This window comes from Mustela nivalis, assembly GCF_964662115.1.
Source record: "Mustela nivalis genome assembly, chromosome: 1".
Classification (NCBI taxonomy): domain Eukaryota; kingdom Metazoa; phylum Chordata; class Mammalia; order Carnivora; family Mustelidae; genus Mustela; species Mustela nivalis.
In genome coordinates, this window is record NC_139020.1 from 26,658,283 (window position 1) to 26,679,993 (window position 21,711).

Below are 21,711 nucleotides of genomic sequence, written 5' to 3' on the forward strand. Positions count from 1 at the left end.
CCTATATGCTCATCTGTATACCAGGCATGTTGCTTCATGCTTTTCCCCCTTCTCAGTGCTTCGTATCAGAAATATGTCTCTATCTCTGCCTGTGAATAATCCTGTGTCTGTCCTTCCAGATTCTGCTGGAGCTTCCCCATTTGAATGAATCCTTCTTGATGGTCTTGGTAGAGGGGGTTCTTTTTGATTATTTTACTTCTGCTTACACAAAGTTATCAAATAGCAAATCTAGTATTTTTATGGAACTCATTGATTTCAAACCTCTAACCTCACTAAACTGGTCTTATCTTAATAACTGTACTGTCATGGCTGGTGTCCAATAAGTGATTGATGTTATTCAAAAACAAAGAAAGAAAAATAATGAATTAATTATTGAATAAATGATTTGTCTCAAAATCCTACTTTAAAAAATCCTACACTTCTAAATCACTGTCAAAATTCTACATGACTTTCTAAACCTCTTTAAACTAGAGCCCACTGAAAATAATACAACTATAGATGGCCTGGCATGAAAAGAACAAAGTGTCAACAGAGGACAAATCTATTAGGTCAACTATTGACAGACATAAGACACTTCATGGACTTTGGCTACAGCTAAACTTGAGAAAACAATACCAAGTTAAACTTTGAACTGCAACATTTAGCAAAAAGGAAATACACTGAAATAAACTGCGTACTCAGCTTAAATTCAGTCATCACTATTTGTAGATAAAGCTTAAAGTTCTGTTGGTTATCCTGTTTCTTATTGCCAAGACTAACTATAGGCAAAACATGGAAGTTGTTCAAGGTCTTCAGCATATACTGAATTTCAAAATCATATGTGATGTTATTCACGTGGTTGAGTCAGAGTTATACTTATTCAGTGGTAAGAATGGGAGTAATTTGTTCTGGAAACTAAGATAGTTTTATTGTGTTACAAAATAATAATACAAAATGATAGAAAAATAATACAAAAATAAGGTTGCATGCTAGTGCATATGAAAAGTATGAAAACCATAAAATAGACCAAGACAACTCGAATCAGAATGTCATCATATTTCAGCTTCCACACATTTACTTTGTACCTCTACATTAATGATGTATCTTACTTGTTCTATCCATGGATTGTACCAAATAAATGTAATGACAGGAAACAAATATTGGTGTTATGTCTATGTTACTGTGACATTTGACGGGACATAAAATGGTGAAGATGATTATGGTTAAGGAAGTTTCAATGACCAATTTTTGCTTCTATTTGGTTCTCACATATTTTTTCAGCTGGGTCAGAAAGAGATAGTTTCCATGGGGGGTACCAGTGTGGTGATATAGTGAATGGGGGTCCTGACTGCTAATAGGCGGGCTCATATTTTACCTTATATTAAATAGTATACAGAAAAAGAAAGACCTAGTGACATAAATATCTGGTCCCTGTTAATCACCTATATACCTAAGCCAGTCCTTATTTACAGAAAATAAGGGAAAGGAACTGATTGAAAAATGAAATATACAGTACCTGGGATGTATATATCTTATACATGTATCAGCAAAACAGGGCCAAGTGCCAGGTTGTTTAAATATAATTAATGAAGTGAAGGTAAAAGTAATAGGTTTCTGAATATTAAAAGGGGTCTTAAGAAAAGAAAGTAACTGAAATGCTTTTAGAAGTATGATATAAATATTAAAAAATATTCACCTCCTTGCAGAGTATTACAGAGGAGATGATTAAATAATTTACCTGGAGATAAAAAGAAGAGAGTTATTCTGTGATTAAAGATAAGTTCACAATCTTTATTAAAAAAGATAGTTTCAAATGTGGTACTTGCCTCAAAAATATCTTTTCATCTATCTTATATTGTCTCCTTTGAGATGAAAGAAAGAAAACTTGTCTTTCTAATTCTCGTGAATTATTTTTCAAAATCAAATTCAACTAACACATCCTTAGAAAATGACAGCTCACGTAAATCATCTCCCTTAATTTTCTCAACCGCCCACCAGGGCAGAAATTGTTACCCTCCATTTTTCCAATGATAAACCGAGGCTCAGAGGTTAGGATACTGGCCTAGACATAGGCTGCCACAACATTTCAAAATGAAGAGCTGAGTTCCCTTTAGTTCACTCCATACTCAACACTTTTTTTTTTTTTTCCACATCACTATTGCTTTGAAGTCCTTATAACAAAATGCTATGAGAAAGGACATGGATACTTATTCATACTTTTAGTTGGCTTTTACTGATCAACAGAAACATTGTCATTTGCTATTTTAAAGTAGTATTTATAAAATATATACTGACTACCATTTAATAAATATAGTTATATAAAGTTATCAGATACATTATACTCTTCCCATGTGATAGGAAGGATAAGGAAGCTCTGAAATGAGTTCCTTATTGTTTTGTTGCTCTTGTTGTTGGGTTACTCTGTTTAAAGAGAAATTCTCTGTAATTAAATAGCAATCAGGCACTTAAACGAAAAACTGATCTCAGTACTGTGTTTATGTAAAGGAGACAAAGATTACATTTTCCATTTTGTGGTCTGGACACCTGGTGCACAAGCTCCAACAAGAGGGTCAGCGTAATTGAAACCATCCTTCATGTGCCTGTCTTGTTTGGACTTTGAGTTTTGAAAATTCTATATAACAAAAAGAGAGAAACACTTTTTTTTTTTTTTTTTTAACATTACTGTTATGGGTGCCAATGCTTCTATCCTTGGGTAAGTTGTTCTTATGGCCATTTCTGTAATTTTTTAGACACCATTTCTCACTTAATAAAAGTACTTTGCTTTAGTAAGACCTAATTATGTTATGCAAAAGCCACAGAGATAATTATAGTTCATCTAGACATTCTTAATCTGTATTAGTGGAAACATGTTACAGGCCTGATGAGAAGCTCACATATCATTATCCAATCTCAACAGCTGCTTACCTCAATCTTACTATAATCAAATCTAAGTTATCATCCCATCATTTCTAACCTGCCATGTTCCTCTACATTTCTACTGATTTAAAGTTATGTTTTAAGTCATCAGATCTATTTAAGGCTTTGTGCTATGACTAAATGTGTTCCACTAAAACCAAACATGTCCTTTTCTTGACATAATGTAAGATTGCCTTATATACATACTTATAATTCAATGTCACTAACATGTATTTGCTGAAGATCCACTGTGTCACCAGTCTTCCTAGAACTAGGGAGCATCTAGGTGTTATAGAACCTGCGATATGTTCAAATGGAACCAAATCCCTCCAGCAAGAAAATAATTAATTTACTATATATGTGTGATTCCCACACCTCTTGATTTGCCAAACGAACTTAAAAGTGGCAATAAAACATTAAAGTTTCAGTTCATTAAGTAATTATAAGTGAGGTGGGAAGCATTCCATTTTACAGCAATATTAAATCCTCACTGAATGTACTTTAGTGCTTTGTCCAGCTGGATTTCACTTATCCAAAGTGCCTGTATTTCCACCATTTCCGCTGGAACTTTCCTTCATAACTGAACACATTTTGTTGCTAGATTGTATTTCCTGCCATTCAGTTCATCTTCTTCCTGACGCTTATTATGCTAGAGACAGTTACCTTCGATCTGTAGGACCAAAAAATTAATTTTGCTTTGTTTTAACTCTCTGGGAGCATCAATCATCATTTGTAAATTTCCCATGAATAATAAGCTCTTCTTATCTGTGAGGTGTCAACGTTATTGTAACAATTTTGGAATAATGGCAATATTATTACTCAAGCAAGAGAAAACAATAAAAGAGTAGCTAAAATGTTTAATCTTTTTTATTTGCTCCATTCAGGTTTGCCTCTTTGGAAGAAAAAAAAAAATGTTTTCCATTCAGGTTTACCTCTTCAGGAGAAATGAAAAAAATGCAGGTGAATGAAAATTCTGCTCTCATTAAAGAACCAGAAGATACATCCTACCACTTAAAGGAGTTGTCAAAGATAGGAAAACAAACCAAACACATACCTATACACATACTCATGCATCCTAATTAATATTTTGCTTGATGACCTTCCAAGTCCTTCAGGACTCTCATGACATTTAACAAATGCTTATTATTCTTGCTTTAATGTATGCCTATAATTCTTAATTGGGAAATATATAAATCATAAATATTTAAACCAAATTAAATCATGCCTGAATGAAATTCACTCTATTTTACATAAAAATTTCTTGTACTACACAATGTATTTTACCAAAATATTTCCCAGTTATTACACACATAAACATAGCTTCAAAAGTTGTTTTTATTTCTCTTTTTCCATTTTTTTCCATTTTTATGCTTTATTTAAATAAACTATGTACTCTAGGCATTTAGTCCTTCTATGTACAATCTTACAGAGTAGGAGGGAAACAAAAAAAGAAAAAACCAACGTGTGTCAAATTATAAATATGTATGTAGGAAAACAATTTTCCCTCCAACGCATACTATTTAAAAGTCAGTAGGAGTTAATCTTTATAAAAAAAATATCAAAAGTATTCTTAGTTGTAGTTTTTCTTGAACTCAGCAAATAAACTTCAGGAACACCTGATTATTACACATTTCAGCATAATCAGAAACTGTGAAATTTCAGCATAACCTGAAATTACACATTTCAGCAAATCACAGATTCTAGTACATGAGATATATTTGAAAAAATACCAAAATCAAAGACCAAGAGATTTGAAAAACAGTAATGGATGATTTTATGCAGAGCGGTATGGTACAGTAAGAATTACAATGTAGAAAAAAAAATCCTCTGGTAACAATCAATTATAGCATAAAATTTCTTTCTTTCTTTATTGTTATCACTGTTCCAGTAATTCACTTTTCTGAAATGAAGGAACTGTATCATTCTTTCATTGATGAAGCCAGAGGTTGGTAGGATTGGTACCAAGATTCCGCTACAGAGCTATAAATGATCAGAAAGGCATAGCATAGGTCATGGGGACGAAGTCAGTCGAGTTAGGCCACTGGAGTATGAAAATGCTAGATATCTCAGAAGTATTTATACTTCTCTCTCTGGATGCTGAACCATGTAATAACTGGTCCTCAGAATAACTGTGGGATGGATATAGTAGTTCTCATGGATAAAACCTGAGAACTCAGACAAGTTTTATTTTAAGAATACCCTAAGCTAAACCTGTGTCTTCTGATTAGTCCTTTTCCTGCTTACTTTAATCAAAACTCTTCCCACTCTCTGAACACCATTAATGAACAGGAACTAATAGATGTAATTTCAGATACTTCTAGGATGTCCTGTCCTTCTCTTCTTAATATTGGGAAACTTATCTGTCATTAAAAAGAAATCTATACCCTCCATCAAGACATTGCAAGAGGACATAAATACTTCCCATTGTAACCAAATCCATTTGAAAATCATATTATTAGATGGAATTTTTATTATTATTAATGTACTTCCATTTCAATTACGCTACCACACTGTATTTCTAACTGGCAGTTTCAACTTAATTAAATGTATCATACAGTACGCTAAATGGAATTAAGATGATTTCTTCAAATGTTGGAATAATTTTAAATAAGTTATTGATTCAAAAGTTCCATAATTATAATGCCATGGCTGTCCTTTAAATGTTGCCACCTCTTCTCTGCAGGAATTGCTGAGGATTTTTTGTTTTGACCTTGACAACAATTAGGCTATCTTCTTGGCAGAGTAACATTTTCAGTAGCTAATGCAAAAATATTCTGAGGGCAGAACACCTGGAAACCAGCTTTCAAATATTCCCCATCAACACTATTGATGTTTTACATCTGGTAAATTTTTGCTAGCAGGTCTAATGGGAGTTCAAGAGGCTATTTTACTCCTTAAACATTTAAATACTTCCTCTGCACCATAAAAATAGCGAAAAGTGGCCCTCAAAACGCTCATTCCCAGAGAGCATTTTAAGTAATGAATATTCTTGATATAGAGAGGAGACTTGCATGTGCCACTTGAGAAGCACTCCACTACCACACTTTCTTTCCCTCACTCATGTCTCATGGTATTAAAAGGACTCATGGAGACTTGCGCTCTCTAAAATGTATTTACCTTTCTGCATAATTTCAAAAATAACATATATCCTGACAGTAATTCTAAAAGAAAATGTCAAGTGAAGATTTTGGTCAAAGAAAGGCACATAAAGATAAAAGAAATATATTTGCCTACTTAGAGCTTTAAGGAAGGGAGATGATGATGATCTATCATGGGTTAGTCTCTTATTCAGAAATTGTTTTTCAAAATATGGTCATTTGTGGCTACAATAGAACAATACCTGTCATGCTTTTTTCAAGTTCAACTCTTTCAGAGATGTCATTGCTCAAATGCTGACAAAGTTCTTGTCTTGGCTGATTATAAGTCCTTTAGCTAAGGAGATCAACTGTAAGTGCTCTTTGGAACTCATCAAATAATTCCCAACGATTGACAATAGACAGCACTCAGTAAGTAAAACACAAAATCTCTTGATTATTCACTAACATAAACTATCTCAATGTCTTTTCAAACCTACTTTATAAAATGTTTCGCCTATTCTTTCATTTCTATACTCACTGTCTTATTTCAACAAGCTCCCTGCTACTCTCAAAAAAGAAATCTATACCCTACATCAACCTTAATTCCTTTCCATTCTACTGTGTTCTGGACACTGTCTTCTTTCTCAAGCATATGGTACAAATTTTAAAATGGCTCCTGAACCATAAACAAGCTATTTGAGGTTTCTCATGTAGTGGTCCCAAAATACCTCTCAGACATCTTTATTTCTATGCTTATTGCAGATTCTTATCTCTTGCCATTGAAAACTACTTGTTGTCATGTCACTTTTCATGCAGTGTCTACTGTCTCTGCCCAGTGGTGAGCCACTGCATCAGGCATCAGGTATTGCCTCTTCCAGGAAGTCCTTCCTGGTAAGAGGTATCCCTCTATTACAGAACCAAATATATCTAGTCATGCATTAGCAGTTATGTTTTATCTAAGAATGTTAAGGGCAGAAACTGTATCTTGGTTATAGATAAACCCTCCACAACACATGGCTCAAAGCTTTGTAGAGTCAACACAAGTGTGTTAACTAAGTAAACGGTCAGTACTCTTCTTGGAGACACACAGAGATTTCATTTCCCAGATTCACTTGAGCAAGGTGTAGCAATGGGAAAATGTGGCTGGAGTTAATGTCTACCAATTCCAGGTCAGGACCATAAAGTCCTTCTACGTGTGAATTTATAATGTGAGTCTGTGAGAGTTGATGTTGGTGGAGTTGCAAGATGGAAAGAACTTGAGTCCTTGAATCAATGAACAGAAAGCTACCCAAAGCACACTGCACTGAAATGTGTTTTGAGGGAATTCTAAACTTCTAAAATTCTGGGCTTTTATCTATTACATAGGAAACATATGTGCCTTACTAGCACAGGTCTGCTGACTGGTAAGACAATTATTACAATGGAGAATAATAAATAATGCATAATGTTCTTATTTTTGGATGGTTTGCTGAAATGGCTCTACCTTGACTACAATGGCCATTTCATCTTTTCTCTGGTACTTATTTGGATCTAACTAACAATTTCTCCATTTGGACTCTTTTACTCTCCAAATAATTGTTGCCTTTTTATGGGATGGGTCTCTAGACCTTCTGGCTAGCATTGAATCCATATGACTAGACTTCTAAGTCTTTAACCATATTCCCCAATCCTTCCCATCCCTCAAGGCCCAGCTGATGTCTTGGTCTTACACAAAGTTTATTATCAATCCATTCAGAATGCTTTCATCTAGCTTTGTATTTCACTTGATAACACTTTACACTCTGAATGAGTCTTTATATTCTGTCTTTTCCTAAAAAGAGTTAAAAAAAACTCTGTTAATCCTCTCTAATGCCACTCAGCTACTGGTGAGCAGGAATTATGACAGATATTTCTCTGTAGATCTCAAAGCACCTGGTAGAGTGGCTGGAAAGAGACTAAGGATGAAATGACTCTGTTCCTGGGTTACTGATAGGCAACATATAGCATTCTTCTCCTAAAATAAGTTAAAACATTTTGGCTAATCCTAAAGAAGTTAATCTGGATTGTAGTTTTTGTTTGAAAAAAAATTTAAAAGAAATGGAAGATAGTATGATTATAAGCAATAGTCACACTTTTCACAAAATGAACTGAAATGATCAAAGAGCTTGAGAGAGGCAACCATGTCTCAGTTATCTTTGCAATCCTTTGTCTAGCAAGTAAGGAAAAGATTACTCTAAATTCAAGGTGAGTGCAAAATTTAAAAAAAAAAAAAAAGAATCTCTTGGCTTTAAAAGCATTAAAGAAAATCAATCCCCAAAATTTGCCTAAGAGAGTAATATTATTTTGAGGTTATATGATTCACTAATAATCTTTTAAAATAAGAATTTCAAGGATGACACATTCTGGTTCTTCTTTTTTAATGCTATATTGTGGGATTTTCAAATGCAGAATTCATTTTACCTTGATTTAATTCAAAGTATTTCAGGAACATGTACAGATAAAACAAGAAATATAACATTTCATAGTATGTGTATGTATCCATACCTTTTATATCTATCAATCTATGTGTGTTTCAAGTATTAATGCTACTTTTCTAAATTTTTGTTTATAACTAGCCATTTCTAATCAACCAATGAATAATTAAATTGATTTTCTAAATGCATGCCAGTGATTAAAGGGTTAATAACAGTAAATAGTAAGCATTTTTCTACCCATAGGAGAAAATAATTCTAAATGTTGGTTAAAGTGTTCTAAAGTTCTAAAGTTCAGAACACTTTAGATTATTTGGGCTCCGTTCTTGTGATATTTCCTCCAGTGTAGTTTCTACTGTTTAAGTAGGACAAATGCATATTGATTTCAAAAATCTTGCTACATTGTATTGTTATAGCCTCCCATCAGGAATATATGAAATCTAATCTTACTAATTTACATCTAACTGACATGAAAATATTGATTGAGTACATGAGAACAATAAGAAAATAAGAAAGCCAATTCTAAATGGATATAAGATATCAAAATTTAGCATAGAAGATACTGATGTCAAAGAATACCATATTTAGTTTTGAGAGTTAAATGTTTACCACTTCTTTGTTGAGGGAGATGTTTTACAAAAACAGGGGTAAAATTTCAACTGAGGAGAGGACCATGTCAGCAATTGAGTATTATATAAGCTAAAAGAAATGGTAATATAAGTTGAGTGATGAAAGCAAGTTGTACAGAGAGACCTGAAGGCAAATGGGAATTTCACTTTAATGAAATGTGAATATAGAAATTGACTATATTGGTCAGAGAAGCCAGACAAAAGAAGTTAACATAACCAAAAGTCCAGAAGAAAATCATAAAGACACTTTAGTGCCTTTAGAGGAAAGACAAACTAGTAAATGAAAAATATTTCATAGAAAGTAAATATTAGAAAGAATGGACTTTCTTGGAAACAAGTGAACAACAGCAGTAAAACCTCAAAAGGTCTAAATTAGATCTTTCTTGGAGTAATCTGAGAATGAGAAAATTAAAGAAACGATGAATAGTTTCATCAAAAGATAAACACTCAAAGTTTCATCAAAGTCAAGATATTGCTTTCAAAAGGGAAAAAATCCCAATAGCTCTGGCAATGGCTTCTCTATATCTGATGTCATTCTTGATAAACGGTGGGAGTAAAGATGGAAATATGCAAATATCCAGATATAAAGGACAAAAAAGGGGAAAAAAAAACAGAATCCAATTACCATGAAATATATGCTATGCCAAGAAGGGCTGACTGCTCTATGAAATAGCATCTATGGAAGAATGAAATATAAAAGATGATGACATTGGCTAAAATCAACAAGTCAGGAAATGACAGATGCTGGCGAGGATGCGGAGAAAGGGGAACCCTCCTACACTGTTGGTGGGAATGCAAGCTGATGCAGCCACTCTGGAAAACAGCATGGAGGTTCCTCAAAATGTTGAAAATAGAACTGCCCTATGACCCAGCAATTGCACTATTGGGTATTTACCCTAAAGATACAAACATAGTGATCCAAAGGGGCACGTGCACCCGAATGTTTATAGCAGCAATGTCCACAATAGCCAAACTATGGAAAGAACCTAGATGTCCATCAACAGATGAATGGATCAAGAAGATGTGGTATATATACACAATGGAATACTATGCAGCCATCAAAAGAAATGAAATCTTGCCATTTGCGACAACATGGATGGAACTAGAGCGTATCATGCTTAGCGAAATAAGTCAAGCAGAGAAAGACAACTATCATATGATCTCCCTGATATGAGGAAGTGGTGATGCAACATGAGGGCTTAAGTGGGTAGGAGAAGAATCAATGAAACAAGATGGGATTGGGAGGGAGACAAACCATAAGTGACTCTTAATCTCACAAAACAAACTGAGGGTTGCTGGGGGGAGGGGGTTTGGGAGAACGGGGTGGGATTATGGACATTGGGGAGGGTATGTGCTTTGGTGAGTGCTGTGAAGTGTATAAACCTGGTGATTCACAGACCTGTACCCCTAGGGATAAAAATATATGTTTATAAAAAATTAATTAAAAAAAAAGATGATGACATTAAGCATTTAGTGAATCAATCAATAAGTAGTTTATAAACCATATGTTGTTCCCCCAGAGATTTCCATTTCCCACATTATTACATAATTTAAATAGTAATTCCACTATAGAGGGGCAGATGTTAAAGAAAAGTCAAATGATAATGCAATAGGGATTCACTCAAGATTTTAATTTCTTAATATTTTTATCATTTTTCTCATAATTGTGACATTGAATTTACATCCCTACACAACCTTCACAACAAAAACAAGAAAGCCAACTAAATTAGGAATTTGGAATTTTTGGCTATTAAATTGTAAAAGAAAAGACTTATCTTGAAAAATATAATCTGAAACACTTTTCTTAGTCACTTTACCAACTCATGCATAATCTAAAACTAGGCATGTGGTTCTCTGGCCAGTTCTCTTCTGAGGGGCTATTTCTTTTGCTTTGTGGAATAAACATTATGTTTCATTATCTAAACCACTCTCATCATCATCCCCTCTCACCTAGCACAGGTGGACTCTCCCACCCATGGAAAAACTCCAGAAACTCCAGAGCAACTCCAGCTTGGATAAAATTCCATGATACACTTCTCTCCCAGACTTGGGCTCCTTGTATTTTCTGGATATTTTTGTAACAACTTCATACCTTCATAATTCTATACAAGAACCCGAGGTAGCCCACAAGGCATACACTTTCAGTAGCTTTCCTGTCTTCTTACTTAGGTAAAAGTGAGGTTCTCACATATGAACTATCAACACCTGTGACTATCATTTCTTTCCTTCCAGCACTAGGACTTGCAACAACCTCATCTCTATAAGCATCTCCTCTTTAAGATACAATCACCCATGGTCAATTTTCTCCCTAAACTCATTAAAAGACAACTCTCCTTTAGTTCTGAATCTCTTTCCAATTGAAGCTTCCATTGTCCGATTCAACTAATATTCTAGGCTTGCAATTCATTCTCCTCCAAAGAGGGAGATCTCAGTATTTTGCCTTTCAAAGGGACCCTTTGCAGTTTTAACATAATAGATCTTTCTTAACTAGTATATCTAAAATTAGCACCTCTATCTTTTTACTTTATTTTACTTCTTTAGTATTTATCTTCATATTGTATCATATACTTATTTATCATTTTGTTAACAACTATCATTTCTTTCTAAAATATAAGCTACTTGGTATTGTTTTTTTAACATACCTGTCTTTGTCACATAGAATAATGACCAAATACAGCAATCTCTCATTAAATGTTAAATGACTATGACTATCTACATCTATATAATCACTACTTTTTTTTTTTTTTTTTCAACTTAGAAAGTTGGTGGGGCAACTGCTGGATGTTCTCCCAAAATTCATTCTCCCCTCTTCCTAATCAAGTGTCTCCCAAGAAGAAATTACATTTTCTAGCTTCTCTCATATCCTGTTGTAGCTGTATGACTAAATTTAGATGAGTAGGATTGAGTAGAAATATCATATATTATTTCTAGGCCATCTTCAACTTAAAGACAGACCGTGATCCCTGAACGGTGGCTCTTTTCCTCTTCCTCTTGTGAGCTCAGCTATGTCTGCAAACCAACCCCAGTAACAAGGTGGAAGAAACCTGGGATCCTGAATCATCCTGAAGAACAGAATGACTCCACCAGCATAAAGTGGCTGCTAATAGGAAGCCAGTTTTCTTTTTGTGTCTTCTCTTGAACTTCTCTCTTCCTCCATCCACTCTTCAAATACTGATTTTATCAAGTTTTCTTTTCTAGTCAACTACTGATCTTTCTTTTTTTTAAGATTTTATTTATTTATTTGACAGAAAGAAATAACAAGTAGGCAGAGAGGCAGACTGAGAGAGGGGGAGAGGCAGGCTCCCCGCTGAGCAGAGAGCCTGATGCGGGGCTCCATCCTAGGACCCTGAGATCATGACCTGAGCTGAAGGCAGAGGCTTAACCCACTGAGCCACCCAGGTGCCCCAACCATTCTTTCTTTCTGAGTTTTACTGAGATGCAATTGACATATAACATCATGTAAGTTGAAGGTATACAACATAGTAGCTTGATACATGTATATGTTGTGAAATGATTACCGTAATAAGCTTAGTTAACCATCACCTCACACACTACTTTTTTTAATAATGAAAACTTTGAAGATTTACTCTCTTAGTAACTTTCAAATATAAAATACAACATTGTTAACTGTTAGTCAACATGGTGTATATTACATCCCCAGAATTTACTTATCTTATATCTGGAAGTTTATATCTTTTGACCACCTTCATCCATTTCCTTTCCCCATCCCACACTTCTGGCAATCACCAATCTGTTTTTTTTATTTCTACAAGTTCAATTGTTTTAGATTCCATACATAAGTGAGACTATATAGTATTTGTCTCTCTCTGTCTTATTTTACTTAGCATAATGCCATTAAGGTTCATCCATTGTTTCAAATGTCAGGATTCCCTTCTTCTTAAATGAATGAATAATTAACTACTGTTCTTAATTTAATCTACTGATTCTTGAACTTTTGTCACTAATGACAAGTTGGGGAACACACACTCACACACACACACGTACATACATATTGGATATAAGCATCGGCAGTTTGTAGATAACCTGAAACCTATTTTTGGTGGTAAAATTGAGACCACACATATCTCATAACACAGCAATTCCACTTTTGGATATATACCCTAAGAAATACTCAAAACATATTCACGAGTGGACATATACCACAATGTTCTTTGCAACATTGTTTGAAATAGTGAACACTTAATAAGAACTTAAATGCCTCTTAAATGTACAGTGCCCATGATCTTGGTGTTCTAATCATATACCCTTGGCACTCACGTTGTCCTTACACACTTGGGTGTTTCACTGCAAGCACCTGCCACTCCACGCCTGAAGGTGATTTTGAGCTAAGAATATGCTTGGGTTGTAAGGTGAGCTGGAATTCTAGAGCTAATAGCTATAGAAGTAAACCTCAACCAGGGCCAGACAAGAGTTTTGTATGCATACATACCCCAACTTCCTTGTCCTTGATGCATAAACTCCAAAGTGGCTTTCAGTATGAGTCATATGGCAAGAAATGTGTAGATGAAACTGGAGAAATGATTAAAAATAGAAATACCTAGAAATAAAATCAGTATTTCATAAAGTTGAAATGTGTGGGGAGAGAGAAGTGTAAGAAAGGTGAGGTTTTATTCCCTGATTCTGTTTTGGGCAATCAGGTAGACGGTAGACTGAAATAAAAAAAGTTTCTGGCAGGGAGATGATGTTTTGGATTTGGATATGTTGCAAATGAAATGCCTGTGGCTAAGTGGATCTATTGGTTTAAAGTTTGGGAAATAGAAACAGGCTAGGGGTTGGTTAATAATGGCATGTGAAGTCATGGTGATGAATGAGATGGACAAAGGAGACAGGATAGTGAGAGAAGAAAAAGGCAGCCCAGGAATGAGCACTGAAGCTCATGAATATTTAAGGAAGGCGCAGAAGAGGTTCCTGCAAATAGAAATGATAGAGATGCTAACATGGTGGAGAGAAGCCAGTGGTAAGAAAGGGAAATAAAATGCTTATTTCATAAATGTTCTACTCAAGGACATATTGGCCATACCTTCTTAGAAACATGTCTCTTTCTGTTTTCAAACTCTAAGACTAATTCCAAGCTGCTGCCGCTTCATCTCCAGCCTCATCTTTCTTCATCTATTCAAACTTTTTGGTTTTCAGAAACTCATTTCCTACTCAGCCAAATATATGCTCTGCCAATACTATTGGTTTAAATCCTTGTCCCTCAAAACCCTAGTGCGTCAAAGTCTATTTTATACTTCTACTGTCATTTATTCACTATGTAATTGGTAGCATCTGGTTTTGTTTGGGTTTTGGTTACATAGCCCACCCCCCACCACAATTTGCGCATTTGATCAAGTTAAGCATGGAACTAACTGCTGTCCATACATTATCTCATTCAATGCTTAGAACAGCCCTATGGGATAAACATTGCTATCAATATTTTTGATGGGAAAAAAAAAAAAATGGAGACCTTTAAGGCGTTAAAGTCTTGGCCCAAGGTAATGTAGTTAATAAGTGAGTGGAACCACATTTTCTGGTTCCAAAGCCCCTGGCATGGGAAACTTGTTAATGTGGCCTTGCAAGAATATGGTTTGAGTTCCCTGCTTTTGCTTCCAACACATAACAAGAATAGATAAAATATTAACTGAGATCATGCAAAAGTTATATGAAATATATCAAAAACAAGGTAATATCAGAGATAGACTAGAAGCAGAAACAGAAAGCTACAGTATACCGCTGGTTTGGGGAATGAATGGCCAACATTTCCTTATATCTGTGAGGTAACTAGGGTACCACACTTGCCCCACAGCGAGTGAAAATTACTGCTAGGTTTACTGATCAAAACCTGGGTATAAGGCAACAGGGAGCTGAATAACGGGTTACACCCCTGGAGCCATAGTTGACACAGAACTGCTTAGGTAAGGAGGCCAGAGGCAACAGCCATAATCTGGCTATCAGCACCTGCTACAAACTGCTGTTTGACTTCATGACTTAGGACTGTAATATTCTCATTATCAGACATTCTGAGTTTGGACCAGGGATAGTGTAGGGCCAACTCTATGATCATAGGACTTGGTGGAGTCAACAAAGAGAAAGAGAGAGAATTATCAAAAATCCTCTCACTCAAGTAGAGCCTGAAAACCAAAATTCCAAGACAAGAGAAATCTCTCTCTCTCTCTCTCTCTCTCTCACTCACACACACACACACACATACACACACACGGGGGGTGGTGAGGGGAAAAGCAGGCAATCGAGTAACTCCAGATGACACAAAAATAGAAGATCAATTTTAGAATGTAAAAATAAGCATGTTAGTATCCCTGAAGAGGCAAAGTGAGAAATAGTATCAACACAATTAATAAGAAAATAAGTAGAGATAGAACAATAAAATTGCCTATGAAGAAGGAACCATTTAAAATTCCCAGGGAAAAAACTACAGTCAAAAAAAGTTCTAATGGACATAGTCAAAACAAAAATTAGTAAATTAGAAGATGTTGTTGAGTCATTCACCAAAAATGCAACAGAGAAAGAAATATAAGGTGAAGGAGAATTTAAGAATATGTATAATATATCGTGAAACTTCTACATATATCTACCAGGATGACCCAGAAATAGATATTAGAATTAATGGTACAAGAAACAACACCTGAAAAGAAAATTCCTGGAGATTCCACAATTAAGAAAGATGTGAGCCCTAAGATCAAAGTGTCTAGAAAGACGAACAACCACTATGCTCTCTACCTTGTAAGAAGGGTAATAAAAACCATACTACTACTCTCTAGGAAAGTCTTTGGAGGACCCATCATTTGTCGGAGATGATAGAATCCAATCCTCTAGATTCTGTTCTATATATTGATAGAGTAAATCATCTTTCAAAACAAATGGATAAGTGTAATTGAAATGAGAACAGAGCAAGATTATACTCATCCTCACTGAAACAGATGTCTCCTGCTTTAGGGTGCAGAATATCCCTGAAATTTAGTGACCCTGAGAATTAAGGAACTAAGTCAAAAAATGCCATAACCATACATACGTCCAGGCCACTCAATCGCCTCTCTGTGAACTCGTAAGTGCAGAGGCAAACACACATACACTCCAATCTGGTGTAATAGTACAGGGGAAGTACAATGAATTGCCAATATTTTCTATATGAATAAGATAGAGAACAATTTATTAATCTGTGAACATATTTCCATTATTTATATTAATCTAATACATAATTCAAACTTCTGTAGAAAGTTAGCCTTAGGGGCACCTGGGTGGCTCAGTGGGTTAAAGCCTCTGCCTTCAGCTCAGGTCATGATCCCAGCATCCTGGGATCGAGCCCCGCATTAGGCTCTCTGCTCAGCGGGGAGCCTGCTTCCTCCTCTCTCTCTGCCTGCTTCTCTGCCTACTTGTGATCTCTGTCTGTCAAATAAATAAATAAATAAATAAATAAGAAAGTTAGCCTTATGTAAGAAAACATATACTTTCTTAAAATCATGGTCTTAAAATAATGCGAAGGCTGATTTCAGTTTTTAAAAGATTTCTTCACTTCAGTAAACAATCAGTAAGCAAATGCGAAGAGAAAAGAGGAGAGATAGTAGTTTTAGATTAAAGGTTAGGAAAACTGTTAGGTCTTTCTAACTTGTTTTTGTCACAGTTATGTACTTCCATTAAAGGGAACCCCATTCTTTTGCAGCTCTTACCCATAGCATAGTAACTTCCTGAGTTGTGGTTAGATTTTATAACTGAGGAAAATAATGAAGTTCCTTTTAATTTTTGGTCTCTGGACTGGTTTGGAGGAAATAGGTAAGGAGGTAAACATTGTGTGTGTGTGTGTGTGTGTGTGTGTGTGTGTGTGTGTGTGTTACAAAAATTGATAACAAAAGGAGAAATTTTCAAAAGGTTAATCTCTTCACAAAGCCTTCCAGAAATCCTCAGCCACATTTAATTTTACTGAGACATATAAAAGGAAAAACCCAAACAATTTACATCTCCTTTCTTGACTATTCATAAAGATCATAACAAAAGACCTTAGTAAAAGCACTTTGTGTGATTTTGACAAGAACATAATTTTTAAAACCTCTAAATGTTCATGCCAACAAAAACTACGACATTTTCTCTCAAAAAAGCTTCTTTACTTTCTTGCAGCCACTAATGAACAGCTAGGAACGGTGTAGATGAGCAAAAGAAAGAATGGATCTAACAGGTGACAAACATAATGAACTCGTTCTCTTAGAAAAGGATTTGTCAGTCACATTTTGCAATTGTTGAAAGAAGCTTATATCAAATTGTAGAAAAGTTAAAAAAAACAATTATCTTTTTATACATAAACTATGTATCCTTTATACATAGTTTTTCAATAAAGTTAAGACTATGATTTGGTTCCTCCACAGCTGATAAGTTTTTTCACATATCCTTGGAAAAGAAGGGCCAAGTAATGCTTCAGAACTGCCCTATAAGCGAAAACACATTCATTCTTCCTTAAAAGCTTTCCTTCCTTTACTGTAAAGTTTTATAGCTTCACAATTACTCTAATATATTTTTTCATATATTAATTTACCTTGGCAAACAGGAGCTATACATCTCAAAATCTAAAGAGCTTACTTTATTTTATTTTTAAAATGATTACTGTAAATTTGTATCACAGAGCTGCTCTCTTAAAAGTTTAAATGAATGTTAAACACGATAACAACTCGGACCTTTGTATTTTATCAAATCAGCAGTGTGGAAGACACATTTTTCACTTCATTCATTTGGTAACATCTACTGTAGTCACCCTGTTAATAAAGCTGCTTTTAAAACAAAGTCAAGCACAGTGATGAGATTTTGGCACTTATTAAAGTTGTACTACTGAATTTGCAGTTTTTGCAAAAGTATCTCTTCCATAACGTTTCTAAGAATACTCCCTGAAGGCTCTGATTTTTTTTTTTTTTTTTTAAAGAACAAGAAGCACATTTAAAATAGAATTAGAAGTATGGCTCAACTAGGAATTAAGCACCATTTACACTCTGAGGTTTTTTTTTTTCCAGGAAAAGCAAGCCAACTCACTTCCAGCATATTTGCACAGAAATAAAAACATCTCAGTATTGTTTCAAGATAATTAAAATTCAAAAAAAAAGAAAAGAAAAAAAAGAACTGTGTGCAAAGTTTCAACGGTGAAATGTGAGCAAACAAGACAAAAAAAGAAACAAAAGAAGTTTGCATGCTGCTTCTCAAAAGAAATTGAAACAGTCCTTGGCCAGGACTACCACACATAAACCCTAAGAAGGCAACTCCTGGAGTCAAAACACTTACTTTTTAATATGTTAAAGATGCACTTTTTCCCCTACTTTAGGTTAAAAATGAGACGCCACCCTAGTGAGTCTTGCTGGCAGTCAGATAACGCCCAGGCCCTGACCCTGTAACACGGAGGAATTCTCACACAAAGCTCTTTTCATACAGTCCGTGCTATATATTCCTGAGATAAGGCGGCAGAACGGGAAGCCGTGGAAAAGGGACACAAAGTTGGACTAAATGAAATGTTTACATATATTCTGTCACACCGTTGTTCCTTCATTATCCATTCCACAGATGATTTGCCTAAGACAATATTTATTCAGGTTGAAGAGAAGCATGATTGAAACAAAAGGACAGTTTTAAGAGAAAGGACACGCAAGACAATGCAAATATTGTATTTCTCTGTTAGCATTGCCAAGTTTAATGTGAAATCAAGCAGAAACAAAACCACATCACCTCAGCGCTTAAAAGAAAGGCTCCTGCTGTAACTTCCCTCCAAGCACAATAGATCTCTTGACTCGTCTCACAACACAGAAAGTATATTTTAAATAATATCTTAAATCTGCACTCACCATGCGAAAGCAACAGTTGCGTAGCGTAAAAGTGTGCTATTTTCTGCCCCTGTTCCATTTCTGTTTTGCCTAGGGTTGTCCAACACCCAATAGCCCAGAGCTGCCACCCAGAGGCCCCTTCCACGAGCAGGCTTATTTGCCTGTCAGTCTGAGTCCCGGCTTCTGTCTTAGGCAGCTGTGCACTTTGCTGAAGTTCTAATATAATCTCCATAGGCTGCCCACCGCCTCAAGTAGGTAATTTGTTCTTTCGGTTCAATAAACACTCAAATCACCTTTCGGGGAAGTCTCTGGGATCAGGCTTTAGGTGGTTCACCTTCAAATTAAGGAGTTCTTGGGAAGAAGTGGGTGGAGAGAAGGAAGCTCACTACCAGGGAATTCAGAGAGGAATCGGAACGCAGAGAAACTTCCTCTCTTTTTTCCTTCCTTGCTCGCTGAGCGGCTAGTGCCTCTCTCCCAGAACTCAGGAATGTAAGGGGAGGACGCTGAGAGGCCCCGCCAGACAAGCCTTTCTCAATCAATTAGCTTGCAGCCATTACTTGTGACCTTAGGTCACCCAGCATAAGTGTGTGGGGTGTGCCTTCGGGGGTCCCAAGGCTACTTATTACAGCTTAGATAACCAAAGCGAAGCAGCCACTAAAATCTAGAAGTCTTTTTAATAGAAAATACGCCAAAGATAAGAAGTAGACCAGAGGTGAATTCCAAGTTTCTTTTTGCAGAAACGACGATTTAATTCTGTCAAAGATGTTATTATTTTCTTTTTTTCCTATTAAGAAACCCACAACAATATATTTATTCCAGGCTGGATCAGACGGGATTTAGAACAAAGTAGTGAAGTATTTCTTTTATATTAGATTCCAAGCTGGGAATATAGAAATGACAAAATTGCTGATCTGTCATACAGTTACAGGCATCACTTAATCACTGAGTGCCTAGGTTTTGTTTCAGATTTTTTAAAGGTACTGACTTACACCAATCTACAGAGTTCGACTACTGTAAACTCAGTTCTCTATGCTCAAGGAAATCAAAATCAAACCATTTTGGGAGACAGGAGTTGCTATTTTAAACTCTTCCAAGATTACATATTATCTTAATGCCATGATTTCTCTCTTCTTTTAACTATCTTAATTAGAATTTCATGTGTTCTCTAGTTAAGACAAATACTTCCTCTCTTTCATAAATATCAACAAACGAGAGTTCAAAACAATAGAAAATAAGCAAACACTAAAGAGAAAATCAATCTTTTGCAATACAGGTTTGTTTAACCTTCATACATTAAGTTTGCATATTTCTCAAAAGCCCTTCAAAAATAATAGCCACCATCATTATCAATGAGTTAATGACATTGGAATATCAGGGCATTTTATCTCAAATCAAATTCATGCTATTGAATACCACAATTCAATTAAGGAGCACGGGCTTTCTAGTGATTATGTTAGATAACTGCCCCCCATGCACAAAATAGCCATTATACAAAGATGGATTTGGCACACCCACATTTTCTCTCCCTATTTACTTGGTGATACCCCAAAGCTTCATCTGGTGCCACACCATATAGGAACGACAGAATTCCAAATGGATGCTGAACATAGTATCTCCATCTCATTAACCTTTACTTGGTCAACTGAATTATCTTCAAACCGGACATTGTTTGACTTTAATAAACAAACCAAAAAGCTCTAGAATGAATAAGGCAGGTGAAAGAAACAGGATCAGAGAATACTATCTGGGGTGTAGGGTCATTTTAGAAAACTGTAGTAACAAACAATTAGAGTGTTAAAATCACTTATGGGAGCTAGTGAGGAAATGAGGGGTTTCCATTTTCTCCCATGCACAATAGCAGTCAATGACAGATTTGGAAATGGAGGCTGACATTGCCTCTAAGTAAGTATAAAAAATAAAATAAGTTAATGCAAAGATTGAATCAAAATGTTATACAGCAGAAACTAATATGTTATATGGCAACTGTATTTCTATAAAGAAAATCAAATATTCCCTACAAATTCTTCCCATGTAATAACAACTGAAAAAAAGTTTAATAATAATTATAATAATGACTTGATACCATCTAGTGATTCAGTGGTGCCCATTTATATTTTGAAAACAAGCATTATTCAAAAGATTTTGGGGCCCTATAGCCAACAGATACATAGAATATGAAGAATTCTAATGATTTCTTGAAAGATACCGCATCTTTAGAAATGTCTTTGACTCAATGCCATTCTGTAATTCTGTGTTCCATTTTTATCTGTTCTAAAGAACAAGCTTCAGTTTTTTGTTGCCTTGATTCAAGACTAACCACTAACTCCCCAAAGTTAGTCAGAAGTCAACGATCATACACCTCAAGGATTTTACCTCTTGTAAGAGAACTTCTACATACACAAAACAGAGGACTTGCAGGTAAATGCAGAAAGGTCACCAATAACCTACTTAAAACACAAAATATACACCAGTATTTGAAAGAACTTTGCTGATGTCACAGCAGATAGCATATTTTTTTTTTAATGGTCAGTTGAGTAAAACAACTACAGATATTTCTGAATTACACACACCTTATGGTAATAATAATCCCCTTTGCCAAAGTGTGGTATCTTATATTGAAAAGATACCTACTAGGATGCTATTGAAAAACAGTTTGCCAACTTGAACTGACTTATTTTCCATCTTCATTTTATGTGGGAGAAGTCTGTTACTCTAGATGTCATGGTGATTTAGTCAAACACAGAAGATAACTTTTGCTAAATTCATCTAAAATATTTCAATAGCAGGATGCCTGGGTGGTTCAGTTGGTTAACTGTCTGCCTTCAGCTCGGGTCATGATCCCAAGGTCCTA

General features: G+C 35.3%; 1 protein-coding gene across 2 annotated transcripts in view; it reads right to left on the reverse strand.

The window, feature by feature from the left end:
* The window catches only part of LOC309843691 (uncharacterized protein), a 560,969-nt gene that overhangs the window by 408,254 nt on the left and 131,004 nt on the right, over positions 1-21,711 (reverse strand). The window contains exon 1 of one of the 2 annotated variants that reach the window (XM_082689342.1): positions 18,882-19,282. The exons of the other annotated variant lie outside the window; for it this stretch is intronic. Within the exon in view, the coding sequence (XP_082545468.1) occupies positions 18,882-19,092 (211 nt within the window). The 5' untranslated portion in view covers positions 19,093-19,282. Of the gene's footprint in view, positions 1-18,881; positions 19,283-21,711 lie in introns of those variants that run through there. 2 annotated transcript variants of the gene reach the window in all.